The sequence below is a fragment of the Lissotriton helveticus genome, chromosome 7, assembly GCF_964261635.1.
Source record: "Lissotriton helveticus chromosome 7, aLisHel1.1, whole genome shotgun sequence".
Lineage (NCBI taxonomy): Eukaryota > Metazoa > Chordata > Amphibia > Caudata > Salamandridae > Lissotriton > Lissotriton helveticus.
The window spans coordinates 385901805-385920592 of record NC_136068.1 but is presented as its reverse complement, the minus strand read 5'-3'; the positions used below and the strand labels follow the sequence as shown (position 1 = coordinate 385920592).

Sequence of the window (18788 nt, the reverse complement as noted above, 5' to 3'; positions counted from 1 at the left end):
GGTTAGGAACTGCACACATTTAAACTGTTGCTCAAATTTAATAATCACATTTTTCAATGAGTAGTTTCATACAGTTTTTGTTCACTGTGGTTAGTGATCTCGAAAAAGGAACTGTAACCGTGTGTGGTCTTGTGCAAATTTATCAATAACTTTTTCAATCATCTGTTTTTTTCATCATGCTCATGTATGCTCATCATGCCAACCCTGATAAGTGATCATCTGCCATTGTTGAGCTCAACTAGGTTTTCACCCTTCTCATTGTGCTTAAAGACCTTACCACTGTACAAGGGGTCACTAGTATTAAGAGAGCAATAACAATTGCCTGCTGGACTGATGGAAATAAATCGGTGTGGTTTAGCAAATCCGGAAATCCACTGTCAAACTGCTCATCCTCCGTTGTCTAGATCTCAAACCATGTGACTGATTCTGCTTCCAGGTTTTCAATGTTGTGAATTTATCTGATGTTTGCAATTTGCCATTTGTATTGCTCAAGTAGCATTTTTGACATGTGTTCTGAGTAAAGTGAGAACTGACTGAAATTATTCTTATTTTCATTTCCTAACTGGCTTTCTAATGACGCGATGATAGAGTCCATGTATGGCACATAGATAGATTGGATATATAATTCTCACAGAGAAGAGAAACCAGAATTTGAGCAAAATACTTGCTGGCCACATTGCCTGGGAACACAAAGTTCAATATTACATTTGTCTGCTATTGTTTGAACATTTGAAAAATGTCCTTAAATTGCTCTTCTGCTTTTTGCCTGTGATCGCAGAACACAGTCAGAAGGTCTTGCATGTGATTACACACCTTGAGGATATCAAACTGACCAACTTGGAGAGCCAGGTTTACAGATTCCAATCCTGATGAGTAATTTGAAATTATGGACAAGCAAAAACTCACTGTGCTTGAGGAATATTTCAATTGATAAGCATCCTGATGTGTTTCCCATGAAGCTGTAGTAACCAGTAAGCTTAATTGCTTAAAAATCTTCAAAGTTTAAACTAAAAATTCTAATGCTCTTATGTTTTACTGTCCTTTCTGTTGCACTCAGCAATGGCACATTGGGAAAAGATGTCTTCTTTTTGGACTCTCATGGAAAAACTTGATAATGGCTTTCACTGTGGCATTAGAATTAAGTATGTTAGGAACAGCTTCAGGTCATTAACAACCAAATAAAGTTTATGTGCAGCACAGTGAGAAAAAGCAGCTTTAGGATATTTTCTCTTTATTATGGCTTGAACATCACCTTCCTTTCCTGCCATTGTAGAGCATCAATCATATCCTTGGCCATGGAGTTTTTCTAAGATTATTAGAAATTTTGGACATGTATCCATAATCATATTTGCAATTGAGATAGCATCCATTTCTTTTAAGGTTGCAAATCCAAGGAATTCTTCTCTGATGGCAGATCCGGTGCTAATAGTGTACAAAACGTACTCCAAGTGAAATTTCCTCTTTTTCCTGATATTTCAGCACTTTCATCATGAATGATTGAAAATCCATTTGACATATTGACTAAGGATACTAGATCTTCTCTTAATTTTTCTTCACATAATTTAATCAATTCATTTTCACCTCGAACTGATGTACAACGTGCATGAACTTGGGCATTTTTCAGATAGTTCTTTGGGATCATCTCCTGCTTCAATGCAAAATTGTTACAGACTTTTCACGTTTCCGATTGCACTTTTTTTCCCCATGTAAAGCAATGTCATGTGTGCCACAAAATAAGATAGTGGACAAAATTGGATATAACATTTTCCAATTTTTTTTTTCAACTTGTCTTTTCACGGTGCTGTCTATTTTGGCAAACAATACTTGTTTGCGGTTTCTTTCTGATTGTCAAAAAGTGAGTTGCATACCCTTGCGCGTTTTATGCCAATACGATGAACTATGTTGCGTGCACTTTCATGGAAGCTCTTCTATTTAGTAAAAGCCGAAGATATGAATGCTCCTTGTGTCCCACAATGAACTGGCTTGCAAATCCCACATTTCAGTTGTGGAGAGTAGCTAAGCCTTGGTGAATATTGATTAATCCACACATGACGGAAGCAGAGTGGTCTACATGAAACCTTCTTGAAATCATACTTTTCTGGTGGGTGTACATATTTATTCTTATATTGTATTTAAAATCATCTCTTAGTTGTTTTGATGATTTAAAAAAAAACAATCCTATATCAATTACAGGAGCATCAACATCATGGCTACCTCCTGTTGGAGCTGGACACAAGCTTTCACCTTGACCACATCTCCTATTCCAGTATAGAGACTGCTAGCACCCTTCCTTTCATCCACACATCTCTTGCTTTCCTCCACCTTCATCTTCTCCTTACATCTCCATTCACCATACCCATCACTGTCCACAACACTTCTACCTTCATTTGTCTATGCCGCAGATAGCATAGGGCTGTATTACGATGTTGGTGGGCCCACCACCGACAGTCCATTTATGGTGGGCCTACCAAACTCCAGCACAGCTGTTCGTCTGCCGTATTATGATGCAATCGGTTGGACCACAGCAGATGGAGGGACCGACGGACTCCTCCAACAGGCTCAAGGAGCCCACTGGAGCCTTGGTCCGACCGCAGTCCCTACAATGGGGGTGTGCCTGCGGTGGCACCGTCGTAGGGATTACGATGGCCCTCTGCCTTTACATGGTGGTCTAATGGATGCATGGTGCATGGATGTTTAAAAACTGCTCTTATGCATTGTAGCTTGTGCTGCAGCCCTTTTCTAGGGCCATGGCACAAGCCGCAGTGCAAAAGAGCAGTTTTCAGACCGCCTGTATGACGGTCGCATTGTAATTGGGCAGGTGTAAACATGACATGTAGCCAGTCGGATACCTGTCCGATACAATGGCGGTCGTACGACCACCATGTAATGATGCCCATAGTATTAGGTTTCCACCCCCTGAACAAGTCAAATGGAATTCTTCCAGTGACACCATGAGGAGTAACTCTGTAAGACTCCAACCACTTCCTAATTTCCATCCTCTAATCTTATCCCACACTTCTTGCCACCTGAATAGTCTATTTAATTATTTTATTCATCCTCAAAGTACTATATTTCGTTCAAGTGACCATAAAAGTGCAAATGCAAAAAAAAACAATATAGTACATAAAACTGACCAGTACAATGCATAATCATTTTGATAAACAATAAACAGTCAATTTAGCCTGAGGACGAGTCCTCTAGAGGAGCAAAAGCCACTAACAACATAAACCTCCTAGAAACCTAAAACTAGGCTAAAAGGGGTCCACCATGTTGAGTACCCCAGCCACACCAATCTAAAAGAATATCCTTCTATTATGACCAATAGATATTGAGTACCCAGAACCTGCTATTAAATAAGTAAATGTCACATAAGATACATATTTAAACAGGACAGAAATAAGATCAGATAATAAAAATCAGTCTGGTCTGTTAATACTGAATTTGAAGGAAACATACCCCTTGCATGAATAACAATTATAACAATTACAAATTCCCAGCTATTAAACTTCATTCATTCATTAGTATTGTCCAAGCCCTCTGGAAGAAGCGTGAGATCACAAAGACTATTGACTCTTTGGAATCACTTTTCAATATTCGCAATGCCTCTCAATAGTGTCTTCCACCTTCCAACTTACAGAGTGCAATTATCCATTTTTTGCGTATTATAGAATATCTGAGAAAAAACCTAAGACTACTCCCCTGTTTCCTTTATCAAGGGAAAAAAGGGGCAACTCTTCAAAACACACTCAATTTTACAAGATCTCATAGTAAAAGATCTTACAGGTAGGGTGCCAGTTCTGAACTGTTTATACAGGTGTTTAGCCCCAGGAGGATAAATGAGTCCATATAGATTTCAAATCTAGGCGAACATTTATGAAGCAGGAATTGCCTGCAAGAGACCCCTCCCTGTGCTCAGTACATGTTCTAGTCAATGCCCATCACCACAACCAATCAGACGTTAGCACCCTCTAGAACACTCCACAGAGAGGCAAGTCCCTCAGATTTTCTACCACACATTGTTGTGACAGGGAGCCTCTCTGAGCTGTGCTCAGTTTTTTCTTTTCATCTTGGATATTTAGCTTGCAATATGTCTGATTCTTCAAAGAAAAGACTCTTCGGGACTTGTGGGTCATGTGGTAAGAAAAAGCTGCATGCTAAAGGATTCTCACAAGGTTTGTATCTACTGCTTATACCCTCTTCATAAGGTCAAAGACTGCAGGATTTGCAGAACTTTCTTTACTATGACTTTAAAAGATAGAGAGGCCATACTTCTCTTAGGGAAGGAAGCATGTGTTATGCTTCAAAAAGGGGCCATAGAAAAGATTCCCAATTCTCAGAGGAGAAGGGGTTTTTATTTGTGCTTCTTTCTAATAACGAAAAAGACACAGGACTCGAGACCCATTCTGGATCTCAGAAATCTAAACAAGTATCTGCAGAAAAATTATTCTGCATGGTCACTCTTCAGGAGATACTTCAGTTCCTCAATCTTGTAGATTTCATGACAACTCCAGATTTACAAGATGCATATTTCCATTTCCTGATAGATCCCAGGCATCGCAAATTCCTTCATTTCACTGTAGCAGGTGCTCATTGTCAATTCAAAGTCCTCCTGTTTGATCTCTGCTCAGCCCCACAAGTGTTCACCAAGTGCCTTGCTCCATTTGCTGCTCGTCTCAGAATTCAAGGTCTTTGACTGTTCCCTTATCTCAACGACTTGCTAGTAAAGGCATGTCTTATCAGCAGGCCTCAAAGTGAATTGCGATCTGCTTACGGATGTTTCGCTCCCTGGGGCTAATGCTCAATTACCCAAAGTCTTTTCTAGAACATCTCAAAAGATTACTTTTCTCTGAGAAATTCTGGAAACCATACAGGACAAGGCAATCTTGTCTGCAGAAAAGCAAGCAAATCTCATCTCTTTAGCAAGGAATCTAGCTGGAAAAGAGTTTGCTTCTGTATGCCCAGTGAAATCTCTACTCTGCATGATGTGTTCAGCAAATTTGCAATTTTGATGGTACCTCACGCACATCTCAAAATGAGACCCTTTCAGGAGCAGCTAGAAAAGCAATGGCTACAAGTAACCAGATCGTTCGACAACCTAGTTCAGATAACTCCAACCATGAAAAAAGCCCTTCCGTGGCAATCCTTCAAGAATCTCTCGACAGAGCTAACTTTCTGTACCAGATTTCTTCCTTACCACAGACACCTCTCTAGAGGGCTGGGGGGCCCCATCTTCAGGATCTTCAGATAAGAGGCAAGTGGTCCAAAACGCTTGCCAGGATGCACATCAACATTCTGGAGTTGCAGGCCATTTTCCTAGCCTTACAGTCTTTCCTACCTTGGATAACGGGCTCATCAGTTCTTATACGAATGGACAATACTGCATGCATGCATTACCTCAACAAACAGGAAGGTGCATGTTCCCACATTCTGTCTCTAGAAGTGCAGAACATTTGGAAATTGATTCTCCTGCACCATATCTCCATCAAAGTGGAACATCTCTCAGGTATGAGCAACAGTCTAGCAGATACTCTAAGCAGAACCTCCAACTCCTGCCAAGAGTGGGAACTGAACCAGACAATTCTCAACTTCATCTTCCAGAAGTGTGGCAAATCCAACTTGGATCTCTTCATCTTTAGAATAAACATGGAAATGCTGTTTCTTCACCAGCTGGGAACCATAAAGAGGGTCATGGGGAAATGTGTTTCTAATAAGATTGTCAGGGATCTTTGCATATGCTTTTACCCCATACCCTCTAATAGCAAGGCTCCTAATGAAATTGAAAAGAGAGCCATGCCGTCTGATTTTCATTGCCCCACGATGGCCTCACCAACATTGGTTTGCTTTGTTTGCGGGAGTACCATTGGACAAAATATGCCGCAGCAACATGGAGAAGTGTGCATGGATTTGACTGCACATACATATGCAGTGGTAGTGCAAGCAGTCTTACGCAACCTTTTTCAATATAGTAAGCTTCTATTTTGAAGGTGTTTGCTTTATTTCATTTCAATTGCATTATGTTGACATGTTATTGTTATGCTTTGCACGTTTCTTTTATACATTTTACACAGGCATATATACTGAATATGATTGCTCACCATACTCTAAGTTTTTTATGAGGTTTTCTGGATGTTGATGGGACACATGCACCAAGTCCACCAGTCCTGGAGTGGTCTCAGTATGCCTGGCTTATAACAAAAGCCTTTTGAGCAGTGTATAATGTACATTCTCTGTTTGAAAAACTTGTTCTACTGAAACTTGGACCGTGCCTGTTTTGTATGCGAAATAATGAATCTTGGCCTGCAAATACGAATGCTGTACCAGCTCTTTGTGCCAAAGCTTGCCTATGATGTGCCTGTTTTGTGTGTATCATTAGTTTACAGTCTAGCATGCTTAGCTGTATCCCCTGTGAGCGTTGCTCGTTTAGGCTCTACTCATACAGAGGTAGAGTTTAATGGGCATTACGAATGCTGAAGTGAAGGTAGCTTAAAAAGACAGAGATACTTTTTAGGACAGGCTAACGTATTACAAAATATTTACTATGCTCTTTAGAAAGGCTGGGCAAATGGTCAAAAGGGCATTTGGATTGTACAAGGGAAGGCGAAGAAGTGGACTTTCCTCACATACACTTTTGTGTATAATTTATGGCGTTATCAGCAAACTTTTTATTTTTAAATCATAATACCAGTTCTGTTTTTTCAGCCCTAATGTGGTCTTTAATGGGTAATTGAAAATGAATTTTATAGCATCTAATCTAGGTGGGGAGGCATTAGTGTGGGCTGTGTCAATTGCATAGCTTGGTAAGGGTCAACTCGAGCAAGTGAGATCCACCCCGAAATACACAGTTGGTAATGAAGGGACAAAACAACTGAATATCAATGAGCATTTTCACAGTCTAATTACCCGTAAGCCATCAAAACTTGCCTTGCTCAGCACTTGTTAATTTAATGTAGGTGATATAGCATGTCTTTTGTCATTTTAGACTGCACTAGGTGTCAAGGAAGAGTTCCTCCTCTTTGCTTCTATTTTTGAAGCCACGATGATCGACCCCAGCATTGGTATCAAACCTGTCACGTTTGAGATATCTATAGGTAAGTAGTCCTCTCATTTTGGTATACGCATTTTTCAAGATAACGTAACAGACATTTCTGCTATTGTGTTTGCATCATTACTGTACTGCAGTGAACGTAAAATTGTAGAAGAAGTAACACATTGATTACTGACTGATAATACCATTATTCCGATTACATTCTCCTTGTCCCAATCCTTATTAATGTCAGATGTATGCACTTCCCAGACTGGTGGAGCCTGTCTGCTTAAAATAAATAAGCTAGCCTGGGTCTTCACTGCAGGGGGCTTAACCTCTTCTACTCCAGACACTACACAACCAGAGCTCTTCCAATCACAACTCCTGAGTGGACTACCTAAGTTCCAACCAGACGGAGTCATAAGTCCCTGCTGGCAGGACAGGCAAGACATAACGGCTGGGATGAGAAAGATTACCAGTAAGCAAGATAAATGATGCCTCCTCAACCAATTCCTTGTTCCAGTCCTTACTAATGTAAGCATATAGTCAAAAAGACTCATAAGAGAATAGAATAGAAAAACACCACACAAAGAGGTTATCATGACCTCCATGGAACTCACAAGCAGGAAGAAAGGAGCCCCGTAAACCGTATTAATAATCAAGTGTAAAATAGAATATTCCCAACACCCAGTACCAAGGAGCGCTACAGATGGAAGTGAGAATAAAGAAGGGGAAGATGCCAAACAGCGTCAGCACTGACAGCCAGCAATAAATCACCATGGCAGCTGCTCAAAAGAAAGCCTGATGGGACAGGGCAGAGAGGCAAATGCCCCGCAGATGATAAAAGCCAACCCACCAAGTGCAGAAGGACACAAGGGTCAAGAAGGCATGCTCGCATGGGCCAATAGACAAGAGGCATCTAGAATGTGACAGGGTGAACAATGGTTCAGGGGGAAAATCCCAGCTCCGATCCACAAAAAAAAGAGCAACTTTTGCCTTGGTTAAATATCAACCTTTATAATGTAACATCACGTAGACTTCAGGGGATGAGCGCAGTGGCTGACCAGAGGTCAGGCCTTGTAGCCAACCCCACTGCCAAAGATCGTGCACAACTGAGTGGGGTCACATAGCCACAAGTTTTGGGCATAGGGCCTGACCGCATGCCAGGCCCTGTGCTCAACCCCATGCTGCGCACAACGACGGACATCTTACTTTATGTTAAAAACATACAAAATTCACAGGAAAAACAAAAGTTAAAGTGATGTTATAGTGGGATTTGTAATTGTATCTTATTTCACAATTTAAAAAACCCTTAGAAATTCCCTGAAAAAAATAAGGTTAAAGGAACGTTATATTTATGTGAAGATTTCAGTTAAAACCTACTGTTTTAATCTAACAAAACCACTGAAATGTACCAGTTGTAGTTATCTGAAGTTACTATAACTTGTGCCTTAAAGTAACTATAACTCGCATCATTGCCATGCACTGCTAATTACCTCCCATCTTACATCACTCATGACATGTTCTATACATCATTGTTAACATCACTGCAACATGAAATCACATCATTTTTAACAGCACTGTGCATGGTGGGGGGGGGGGGAGTTATCGTTACTTTAGGGCACGAGTTATAGTTACTTAAAATAACTCTAAATGATGAATTCCCGTAATTTTATTAGCTTAAAATGGTATGTGTAATGTTCCTTTAAATTCTGTTTTGTTTTCGTGAATTTCTATGTTTCTTTAAATGTACACTAAGATATCAGTACAGTTCCTACCTATAACATCACTTTAATCTTTGTTTTCTTCAGTGAATATATATCTATATGTGTGTCTAAATATATCTATATCAATATTTGTGTGTATATGTGTATATATATATATATATATATATATATCACACCAAAGTCGGGCTGTCCCAAGCCACAAGTCCGGCGGGCACACGGCTGGGGTAGCCACCCCCTCAATATTCCACACGCTGTCACCTCGAGGAAAAACTCACTTGGTTCACGTAGAGTTTTACAACAAAGGAGCCGCGGCCACAGTTTTCTCAGTGCAAAGACGTTTATTCAGGCACGATGTCCGACGCGTTTCGGAGTTGTAGTCACTCCTTCATCACGGGCAACAAACAGTGTTAAAGTTCAGGTACATAAAGTTAAAGTCACATGGTCATGAAAACGAAAAACAGACTCCCTCTATACCACTGACTATGTTTTGTCAATTCGGTAATGCATTGTATACCTCAAAATTGATTTAGTAAATGTTAATAATGCTGCTCACAATAGACCTTATTGTTAGATCAAACGAAAATTATATAATTAACTTGAAACTCGACCTGAATCAATCACGTGATACAAAGTAATTTGTGCTGCATGTATTACTACTGCTCAGTTGGTTGAAAATTAATATCGGTCTTTTGCACATGATACTAGAACCGTATTTTTTAGAGAAAAACAATTTACAAAAAGAAGCATATTGAACGTGTATATGCTGGCGCGAACTCGCGCTACCGGTATGCGTGAAAGTTAAAAGGCAATGACAATCACATTGAGCTATGTGTTTGTCGTATATGTGCCGGCAACAAAATAGATGCTATATTACAAGTACAATCTAAGTACCTCTTATGTGGACATATTAAGTATGCAAAAAACAGTATTGCCCAAGTGGGCTTGTGAAACATCCACCATACCCGTGAGTATCATGTATAACTGGATTCCATTACAGTAAAAGCAGTAGTGAGCACGGTAAATACATTAGTGCTAATAAATCACAAGTAGTGTAGTTGGTGTCTTGCCCTAGTGGGCACTGATCAATATAGTTCATAATTGTAATCCAAAGTAAGCCAGAATGGCTGGCCAGGTCTAGCATTGAAAAGGGTGTATTCATTATTTTCTCTTTCACAATGAGGGAAATCTTACAGTATCTGTAAAAAAACTGAAAACGAAATATGGGTTAAAACCAGACAAGTGACTTAGTGCATGTACAGTGCTAAAATTAACAAGTTTAAAAAAATGACAATATCGGATAGTTTGGTTAACACTACAGCAAAAGACAACTAGATATACAGATGTGCTGCCAATCCCTCATCTTTGTTAAGACCATTGGGTGCCAAACATCTTAGTTCAGCAAGCCTGTTTCCCCCTCTAATGTTGGGTGGTATGCAGTCAATGACTGCAAATTTGACTAAATTGGGGTTGCTTTTATGGAACTCCTGAAAATGTCTGGCTACTGGATAATTTTTATCATTCTTATTGATAGCTCACAGATGTTCCAATACTCTTTTCTTGCCTGAGTGTATAGTACTTCCGATGTAGTACTTCCCACATGGGCATTTTAGTGTGTATACCGCAAACTCAGTGTTACAGTTAGTGTGTTTGTCAATAATGAATGGGGCCTCATGGTCATTGAATTTTATGGATTTGAGATTACAGCTGTATTTACACGCCTTACACTGATTGCAGGTGTAAAATCCTTTCACGCTATCTGATTTTTTGTGACTGTATATCATGTTGTTACATAATTGATCGCCTAAGGATCTGGGTTTGCGGAAAGTGATGGAAGGATGGTTTCCTACATAACCTACAAGGTCTTCATCAGTTTTGAGTACTTCCCAAAATTTCTTGAGACTTCTTCTGACTTGACAAGCTTGAGTGTTATATTTGGTAATGAATCTGATGGGGGTTCTGTCTTCAGTCAATTCTGACGGTTTTTTGGTGGACAGAATCTCTTTACGATCGAGATTATCTGCTTTGTCACTGCAGTTTTTGATAAGTTTGGCATTGTAGCCTCTAGCCAAAAAACGCTCAGTCATGGTAAGTTTCTCAGATTCATATTTTTCATCGATGCTGCAGTTCCTGCGTGCACGCAGAAATTCCCCATAAGGGATACTGCGTATAAGACTTCTCGGATGACAACTGTTTGCGTGTAGCAGACTGTTGCCTGCGGTGGATTTCCTGTACAGGGAGCTGCAGATTTTGTTGTTTTTGATCTCAAGTTTGAGATCTAGAAATTCTAGGGAAGAGGCTTAACCTTGTTTAATGGAGGTTGCCGAATACAGTAAATAACTCTTGCCACATAAATTTTCCTCTTCGTCCGACGTGTTTAATGCATTTGCAGCCTTTCATCAGGGACTCGGGATTTCAAAACTGTCTGATGGTGCTCTGTTTTAAGCACCTGATCATCATGGAAGTCCGCCTCAGTAGGCGTCGCCACTCCGGTGGCATCATGGTACTTGTAGTGTTTATCTCTTTCCCATGTGAGCCAAGTGCCGTCAGCAGTCGACTTAGAAACATATGATTCCCCAGTGGGTTGCGGCTGCAAGTCACCTCACAGTACTGGCACCTCATGATCTCCAAAACCGCTCCTGCTCCAAACGCGGTTACACTGCTTAGCGTCACCGCTGGTCTTTGTTTCAACAGCGGGTCTCTTCCGCGACCTAGGCTTGGCCGCTCAATATAAATACACAAGAAAACCCACAATGGAAGAGCCCACAGCAGGTAAATGTAGCTTAAACTTGTTTAATGGAGGTTGCTGAATACAGGAAATAACTCTTGCCACATAAATTGTCCTCTTCGTCCGACGCGTTTCATGCATTTGCAGTATTTCATCAGGGACTCGGGATTTTCAAAACTGTCTGAAGTCGCTCTGTTTTAAACACCTGATCATCATTAAAGTCCGCCTCAGTGGGCGTCTCATGGTACTTGTAGTGTTTATCTCTTTCCGATGTGGGCCAAGTGCCGTCAGCAGTCAGATTAGAAACACATGATTCCCCAGTGGGTTGCGGCTGCAAGTTACCTAATAGTACTGGCACCTCATGACCTCCAAAACCCTCCTGCTCCAAACGCGGTTACGCTGCTTAGCGTCACCGCTGGTCTGTGTTTCAACAGTGGGGCTCTTCCGCGACCTAGGCTTGGCCGCTCAATATAAATCCACAAGAAAGCTCACAATGGAAGAGCTCACAGCAGGTAAATGTAGATTAAACTTGTTTAATGGAGGTTGCCGAATACAGGAAATAACTCTTGCCACATAAATTGTCCTCTTCGTCCGGTGCGTTTCATGCAAACACAATTAATCCCACTGTTTTGGTGGCGCAGCCTGAGCCGCGAGAGGAGCCCCGCTGCACCCTGTTGCAGTCCTGCTGTTGCGCCAACTGACGTAATGACGCTCAGGACAAGTGAGTGCCTTTGGAGGTTATGATCAGCAAAGCAAGCGGAATAGTACTGATCGCAACCCACTTAGGATTAATTGTGTTTGAAGAGAACTACACAGCAACTCACTGTAGTAATAATACGGCACTACAAAGACCAATAGGCCATGCGGGTGGCCACGCCAATCTGGGTGGAACAAAGACATTTAAGTGTGTGCCAGGAAACTGCCAGTGTTGGAACTCAGCAGAAAGCCCAGAGCCCTTGATGAAGTGTTCCAAGACACAAAATGCGTCGGGCTGGACTTGGTATTCACAGCGAGGCACTTATGCTGTTTGTTCTTTGCTTTCCTGCAATAAAGATATTTGCAAGATCCACTCGCCTGCGTGGGCCCTCTTACAGCAGGCAAACCTTTGTTTCACATATATATATATATATATATATATATATATATATATATATATATATATATCCCACAAGATTGCCTGTTAATGAAGCAAACTTCACAAAAGGATTTCACTTTTCGCCGCATTTATTTCAGGAGGCAAGCAGCGTCAGGATATTCACAGCATGCAGCTTAAATTCAGTCCTGCCTAACGCGTTTCGTGTAAAACACTTCCTCAGAGGCATTTGACCTTTAAGCAAATGGCACATCAATTTTCGGACCATATACCACTGTTGTTGAAGTCCCGCCCAAGAGGGCGCGGCCACCGTGTGGCCTGATGGTACTTGTGGTTTCCATCTTTCACTGGTGTGACGACCTTCGTGCACATTTGCATCTTTAATAGTTAAAACTGTTACCCCAGTGGGTTGTGCAGCCATGTTCTCACTGGCGCTGCTTCATTTGTTCCGCCTAAACCGGCATCCTTTTCCCATTTGGCAAGGTCGTAGCTTGACGTCCTCGCTGGAGGGCTTTGCAGCCCCGGGTCTTGCTTCGCGGCTCAGGCCGGCCGCCGTCAATCCCACAAGATTGCCTGTTAATGAAGCAAACTTCACAAAAGGATTTCACTTTTCGCCGCATTTATTTCAGGAGGCAAGCAGCGTCAGGATATTCACAGCATGCAGCTTAAATTCAGTCCTGCCTAACGCGTTTCGTGTAAAACACTTCCTCAGAGGCATTTGACCTTTAAGCAAATGGCACATCAATTTTCGGACCATATACCACTGTTGTTGAAGTCCCGCCCAAGAGGGCGCGGCCACCGTGTGGCCTGATGGTACTTGTGGTTTCCATCTTTCACTGGTGTGACGACCTTCGTGCACATTTGCATCTTTAATAGTTAAAACTGTTACCCCAGTGGGTTGTGCAGCCATGTTCTCACTGGCGCTGCTTCATTTGTTCCGCCTAAACCGGCATCCTTTTCCCATTTGGCAAGGTCGTAGCTTGACGTCCTCGCTGGAGGGCTTTGCAGCCCCGGGTCTTGCTTCGCGGCTCAGGCCGGCCGCCGTCAATCCCACAAGATTGCCTGTTAATGAAGCAAACTTCACAAAAGGATTTCACTTTTCGCCGCATTTATTTCAGGAGGCAAGCAGCGTCAGGATATTCACAGCATGCAGCTTAAATTCAGTCCTGCCTAACGCGTTTCGTGTAAAACACTTCCTCAGAGGCATTTGACCTTTAAGCAAATGGCACATCAATTTTCGGACCATATACCACTGTTGTTGAAGTCCCGCCCGGGACTTCAACAACAGTGGTATATGGTCCGAAAATTGATGTGCCGAAAATTGATGTGCCATTTGCTTAAAGGTCAAATGCCTCTGAGGAAGTGTTTTACACGAAACGCGTTAGGCAGGACTGAATTTAAGCTGCATGCTGTGAATATCCTGACGCTGCTTGCCTCCTGAAATAAATGCGGCGAAAAGTGAAATCCTTTTGTGAAGTTTGCTTCATTAACAGGCAATCTTGTGGGATTGACGGCGGCCGGCCTGAGCCGCGAAGCAAGACCCGGGGCTGCAAAGCCCTCCAGCGAGGACGTCAAGCTACGACCTTGCCAAATGGGAAAAGGATGCCGGTTTAGGCGGAACAAATGAAGCAGCGCCAGTGAGAACATGGCTGCACAACCCACTGGGGTAACAGTTTTAACTATTAAAGATGCAAATGTGCACGAAGGTCGTCACACCAGTGAAAGATGGAAACCACAAGTACCATCAGGCCACACGGTGGCCGCGCCCTCTTGGGCGGGACTTCAACAACAGTGGTATATGGTCCGAAAATTGATGTGCCATTTGCTTAAAGGTCAAATGCCTCTGAGGAAGTGTTTTACACGAAACGCGTTAGGCAGGACTGAATTTAAGCTGCATGCTGTGAATATCCTGACGCTGCTTGCCTCCTGAAATAAATGCGGCGAAAAGTGAAATCCTTTTGTGAAGTTTGCTTCATTAACAGGCAATCTTGTGGGATTGACGGCGGCCGGCCTGAGCCGCGAAGCAAGACCCGGGGCTGCAAAGCCCTCCAGTGAGGACGTCAAGCTACGACCTTGCCAAATGGGAAAAGGATGCCGGTTTAGGCGGAACAAATGAAGCAGCGCCAGTGAGAACATGGCTGCACAACCCACTGGGGTAACAGTTTTAACTATTAAAGATGCAAATGTGCACGAAGGTCGTCACACCAGTGAAAGATGGAAACCACAAGTACCATCAGGCCACACGGTGGCCGCGCCCTCTTGGGCGGGACTTCAACAACAGTGGTATATGGTCCGAAAATTGATGTGCCATTTGCTTAAAGGTCAAATGCCTCTGAGGAAGTGTTTTACACGAAACGCGTTAGGCAGGACTGAATTTAAGCTGCATGCTGTGAATATCCTGACGCTGCTTGCCTCCTGAAATAAATGCGGCGAAAAGTGAAATCCTTTTGTGAAGTTTGCTTCATTAACAGGCAATCTTGTGGGATTGACGGCGGCCGGCCTGAGCCGCGAAGCAAGACCCGGGGCTGCAAAGCCCTCCAGCGAGGACGTCAAGCTACGACCTTGCCAAATGGGAAAAGGATGCCGGTTTAGGCGGAACAAATGAAGCAGCGCCAGTGAGAACATGGCTGCACAACCCACTGGGGTAACAGTTTTAACTATTAAAGATGCAAATGTGCACGAAGGTCGTCACACCAGTGAAAGATGGAAACCACAAGTACCATCAGGCCACACGGTGGCCGCGCCCTCTTGGGCGGGACTTCAACAACAGTGGTATATGGTCCGAAAATTGATGTGCCATTTGCTTAAAGGTCAAATGCCTCTGAGGAAGTGTTTTACACGAAACGCGTTAGGCAGGACTGAATTTAAGCTGCATGCTGTGAATATCCTGACGCTGCTTGCCTCCTGAAATAAATGCGGCGAAAAGTGAAATCCTTTTGTGAAGTTTGCTTCATTAACAGGCAATCTTGTGGGATTGACGGCGGCCGGCCTGAGCCGCGAAGCAAGACCCGGGGCTGCAAAGCCCTCCAGCGAGGACGTCAAGCTACGACCTTGCCAAATGGGAAAAGGATGCCGGTTTAGGCGGAACAAATGAAGCAGCGCCAGTGAGAACATGGCTGCACAACCCACTGGGGTAACAGTTTTAACTATTAAAGATGCAAATGTGCACGAAGGTCGTCACACCAGTGAAAGATGGAAACCACAAGTACCATCAGGCCACACGGTGGCCGCGCCCTCTTGGGCGGGACTTCAACAACAGTGGTATATGGTCCGAAAATTGATGTGCCATTTGCTTAAAGGTCAAATGCCTCTGAGGAAGTGTTTTACACGAAACGCGTTAGGCAGGACTGAATTTAAGCTGCATGCTGTGAATATCCTGACGCTGCTTGCCTCCTGAAATAAATGCGGCGAAAAGTGAAATCCTTTTGTGAAGTTTGCTTCATTAACAGGCAATCTTGTGGGATTGACGGCGGCCGGCCTGAGCCGCGAAGCAAGACCCGGGGCTGCAAAGCCCTCCAGCGAGGACGTCAAGCTACGACCTTGCCAAATGGGAAAAGGATGCCGGTTTAGGCGGAACAAATGAAGCAGCGCCAGTGAGAACATGGCTGCACAACCCACTGGGGTAACAGTTTTAACTATTAAAGATGCAAATGTGCACGAAGGTCGTCACACCAGTGAAAGATGGAAACCACAAGTACCATCAGGCCACACGGTGGCCGCGCCCTCTTGGGCGGGACTTCAACAACAGTGGTATATGGTCCGAAAATTGATGTGCCATTTGCTTAAAGGTCAAATGCCTCTGAGGAAGTGTTTTACACGAAACGCGTTAGGCAGGACTGAATTTAAGCTGCATGCTGTGAATATCCTGACGCTGCTTGCCTCCTGAAATAAATGCGGCGAAAAGTGAAATCCTTTTGTGAAGTTTGCTTCATTAACAGGCAATCTTGTGGGATTGACGGCGGCCGGCCTGAGCCGCGAAGCAAGACCCGGGGCTGCAAAGCCCTCCAGCGAGGACGTCAAGCTACGACCTTGCCAAATGGGAAAAGGATGCCGGTTTAGGCGGAACAAATGAAGCAGCGCCAGTGAGAACATGGCTGCACAACCCACTGGGGTAACAGTTTTAACTATTAAAGATGCAAATGTGCACGAAGGTCGTCACACCAGTGAAAGATGGAAACCACAAGTACCATCAGGCCACACGGTGGCCGCGCCCTCTTGGGCGGGACTTCAACAACAGTGGTATATGGTCCGAAAATTGATGTGCCATTTGCTTAAAGGTCAAATGCCTCTGAGGAAGTGTTTTACACGAAACGCGTTAGGCAGGACTGAATTTAAGCTGCATGCTGTGAATATCCTGACGCTGCTTGCCTCCTGAAATAAATGCGGCGAAAAGTGAAATCCTTTTGTGAAGTTTGCTTCATTAACAGGCAATCTTGTGGGATATATATATATATATATATATATATAATAACCAAATTCCCAAACCGTCTATGATCCGACGGGAAGAATGGGTACTGACTCCACTTTACGTGCCAAACTTCTGTTTATTTAAAAAAAAAAAAAACTCCAGCTTGTTCTGATGCGTTTCGGTCACTGCCGTGACCTTGATTACATGAGAAAGCGTCCTCATACCAAAATTAAAAAAAACATCTCACATCCTGTTACATGGTTACAGATTGCAGTTAAAATGAACAGACTATGCACATAGTTTTTTTTAACTGATTTAATCGAGTGTTTCACATGTAGAATTACAGGATTACAATGTTACTCAACAGAAATAATAGCAGAGAAGAGAATTTAAAAAATAACAGTTGTTTCTTGAGAGCTATTGTTGCATTTCAAGCGCGTATTTCAATATTGGAAAGAAACCGTACAGATTCTCTGCCTATTCAGTTAACACCAACGATGTGTAAAAGTGCAAAAAGTGCTATGGAAAGGCATTTAATATTCAATGCACCAACCAAGAGCCATATCATTACCTATATAAATATAAATAAATATATAAATAAATACGTCAATGTACATAAAAAAGGAACATAACATCAGGTTTCCAATATGTGCAAAACCATGCGTTCCTCTTATATATAAATAATTTCTATATCCAAAACCAAGGGGATTTCTGACTACTAACAGCGTAATGCTTATATAACCACGTCACCCCTTGGTGATAGTTTACAAACCATTATATAGGTACATATATTTAATGACTATTACATTCTTAAAGTATCTTTCTGCATAAATGTTCTAATGAAACGTTACTGTATACCCCTCTTCTATCTGCATATAGTTACATTCAACATATTGAAATCCCCTTTATAAGATGGTACTGTGCAGTCACCCTAAAGTGCTCAGTGCATAATTGATTATAATCAAGTGCTAATGTGCCCATATAAACATAATAGATAAAAACTCATACAAAAACATAAACTTATTTCAGGCAGCTCTGCCATTGGTTTGCAAACAAAATGAATCTAACAGAACCAATAATATCAAAAAATATCAAAAAAGAGTATATTCAAAAAGATAGTTTCAGTGCTGATAAGGTATAATCATGCTCCAAGACAGCGTACAGTGCAGAAAACCAAACATATTCAGCAAAGATTGGAAATAGTATAAAAGGGGGCAAACATGGATATGTTGGAGAGGAGATGAGGTGTAGAAGGCCTTCCTTCCTATTGTGCACAAATGCATAAATATCTGAATAAATACATAAATACACATATTAAATATAAATATAATAAATACACATTTTGAAAATAAAGTAATTATCATTTCAAGATTATAAAAAGATATTAGTTGACAATTAAAACATGTCCTTTAAATAAATAAAACATGTTTATCATTAATAAAATCCCATTAAAAAATCCTAAAGGAGTTGAAATTCCCTTAAAAATGCTATAACGGTGTAATTTACTCAGTGTATATATGTCTATAAGAAATTGTACATCTCATCACTGTTATTCAATCCATTTGGCACCTTAGAGTCTAATTCTATGATCATACGTGACTTCAACCTTCTTAGTAGCTTCTCTCTATTGCCTCCATGGCATAATGAAGGTATTGAGCCTACTACAAAATAGGTGAGGCATTCTAGGTTGTTCTGGTGCACACGTTTAAAATGTCTGGCCACAGGGTACATTTGGTAAGAATTTACTATTGCCCTCAGATGTTGCAGGATCCTGACATGCACCTGTAACTTTGTGCTGCCCACCTATTGTA

General features: G+C 42.1%; 1 protein-coding gene across 1 annotated transcript in view; it reads left to right on the top strand.

Moving 5' to 3' along the window:
- Positions 1-18788, top strand: part of LOC144768501 (fer-1-like protein 4) — a 936890-nt gene that overhangs the window by 366977 nt on the left and 551125 nt on the right. Inside the window, exon 16 of the mRNA XM_078652210.1 lies at positions 6980-7088. Within this exon, the coding sequence (XP_078508336.1) occupies positions 6980-7088 (109 nt within the window). The remainder of the gene's footprint in view (positions 1-6979; positions 7089-18788) is intronic.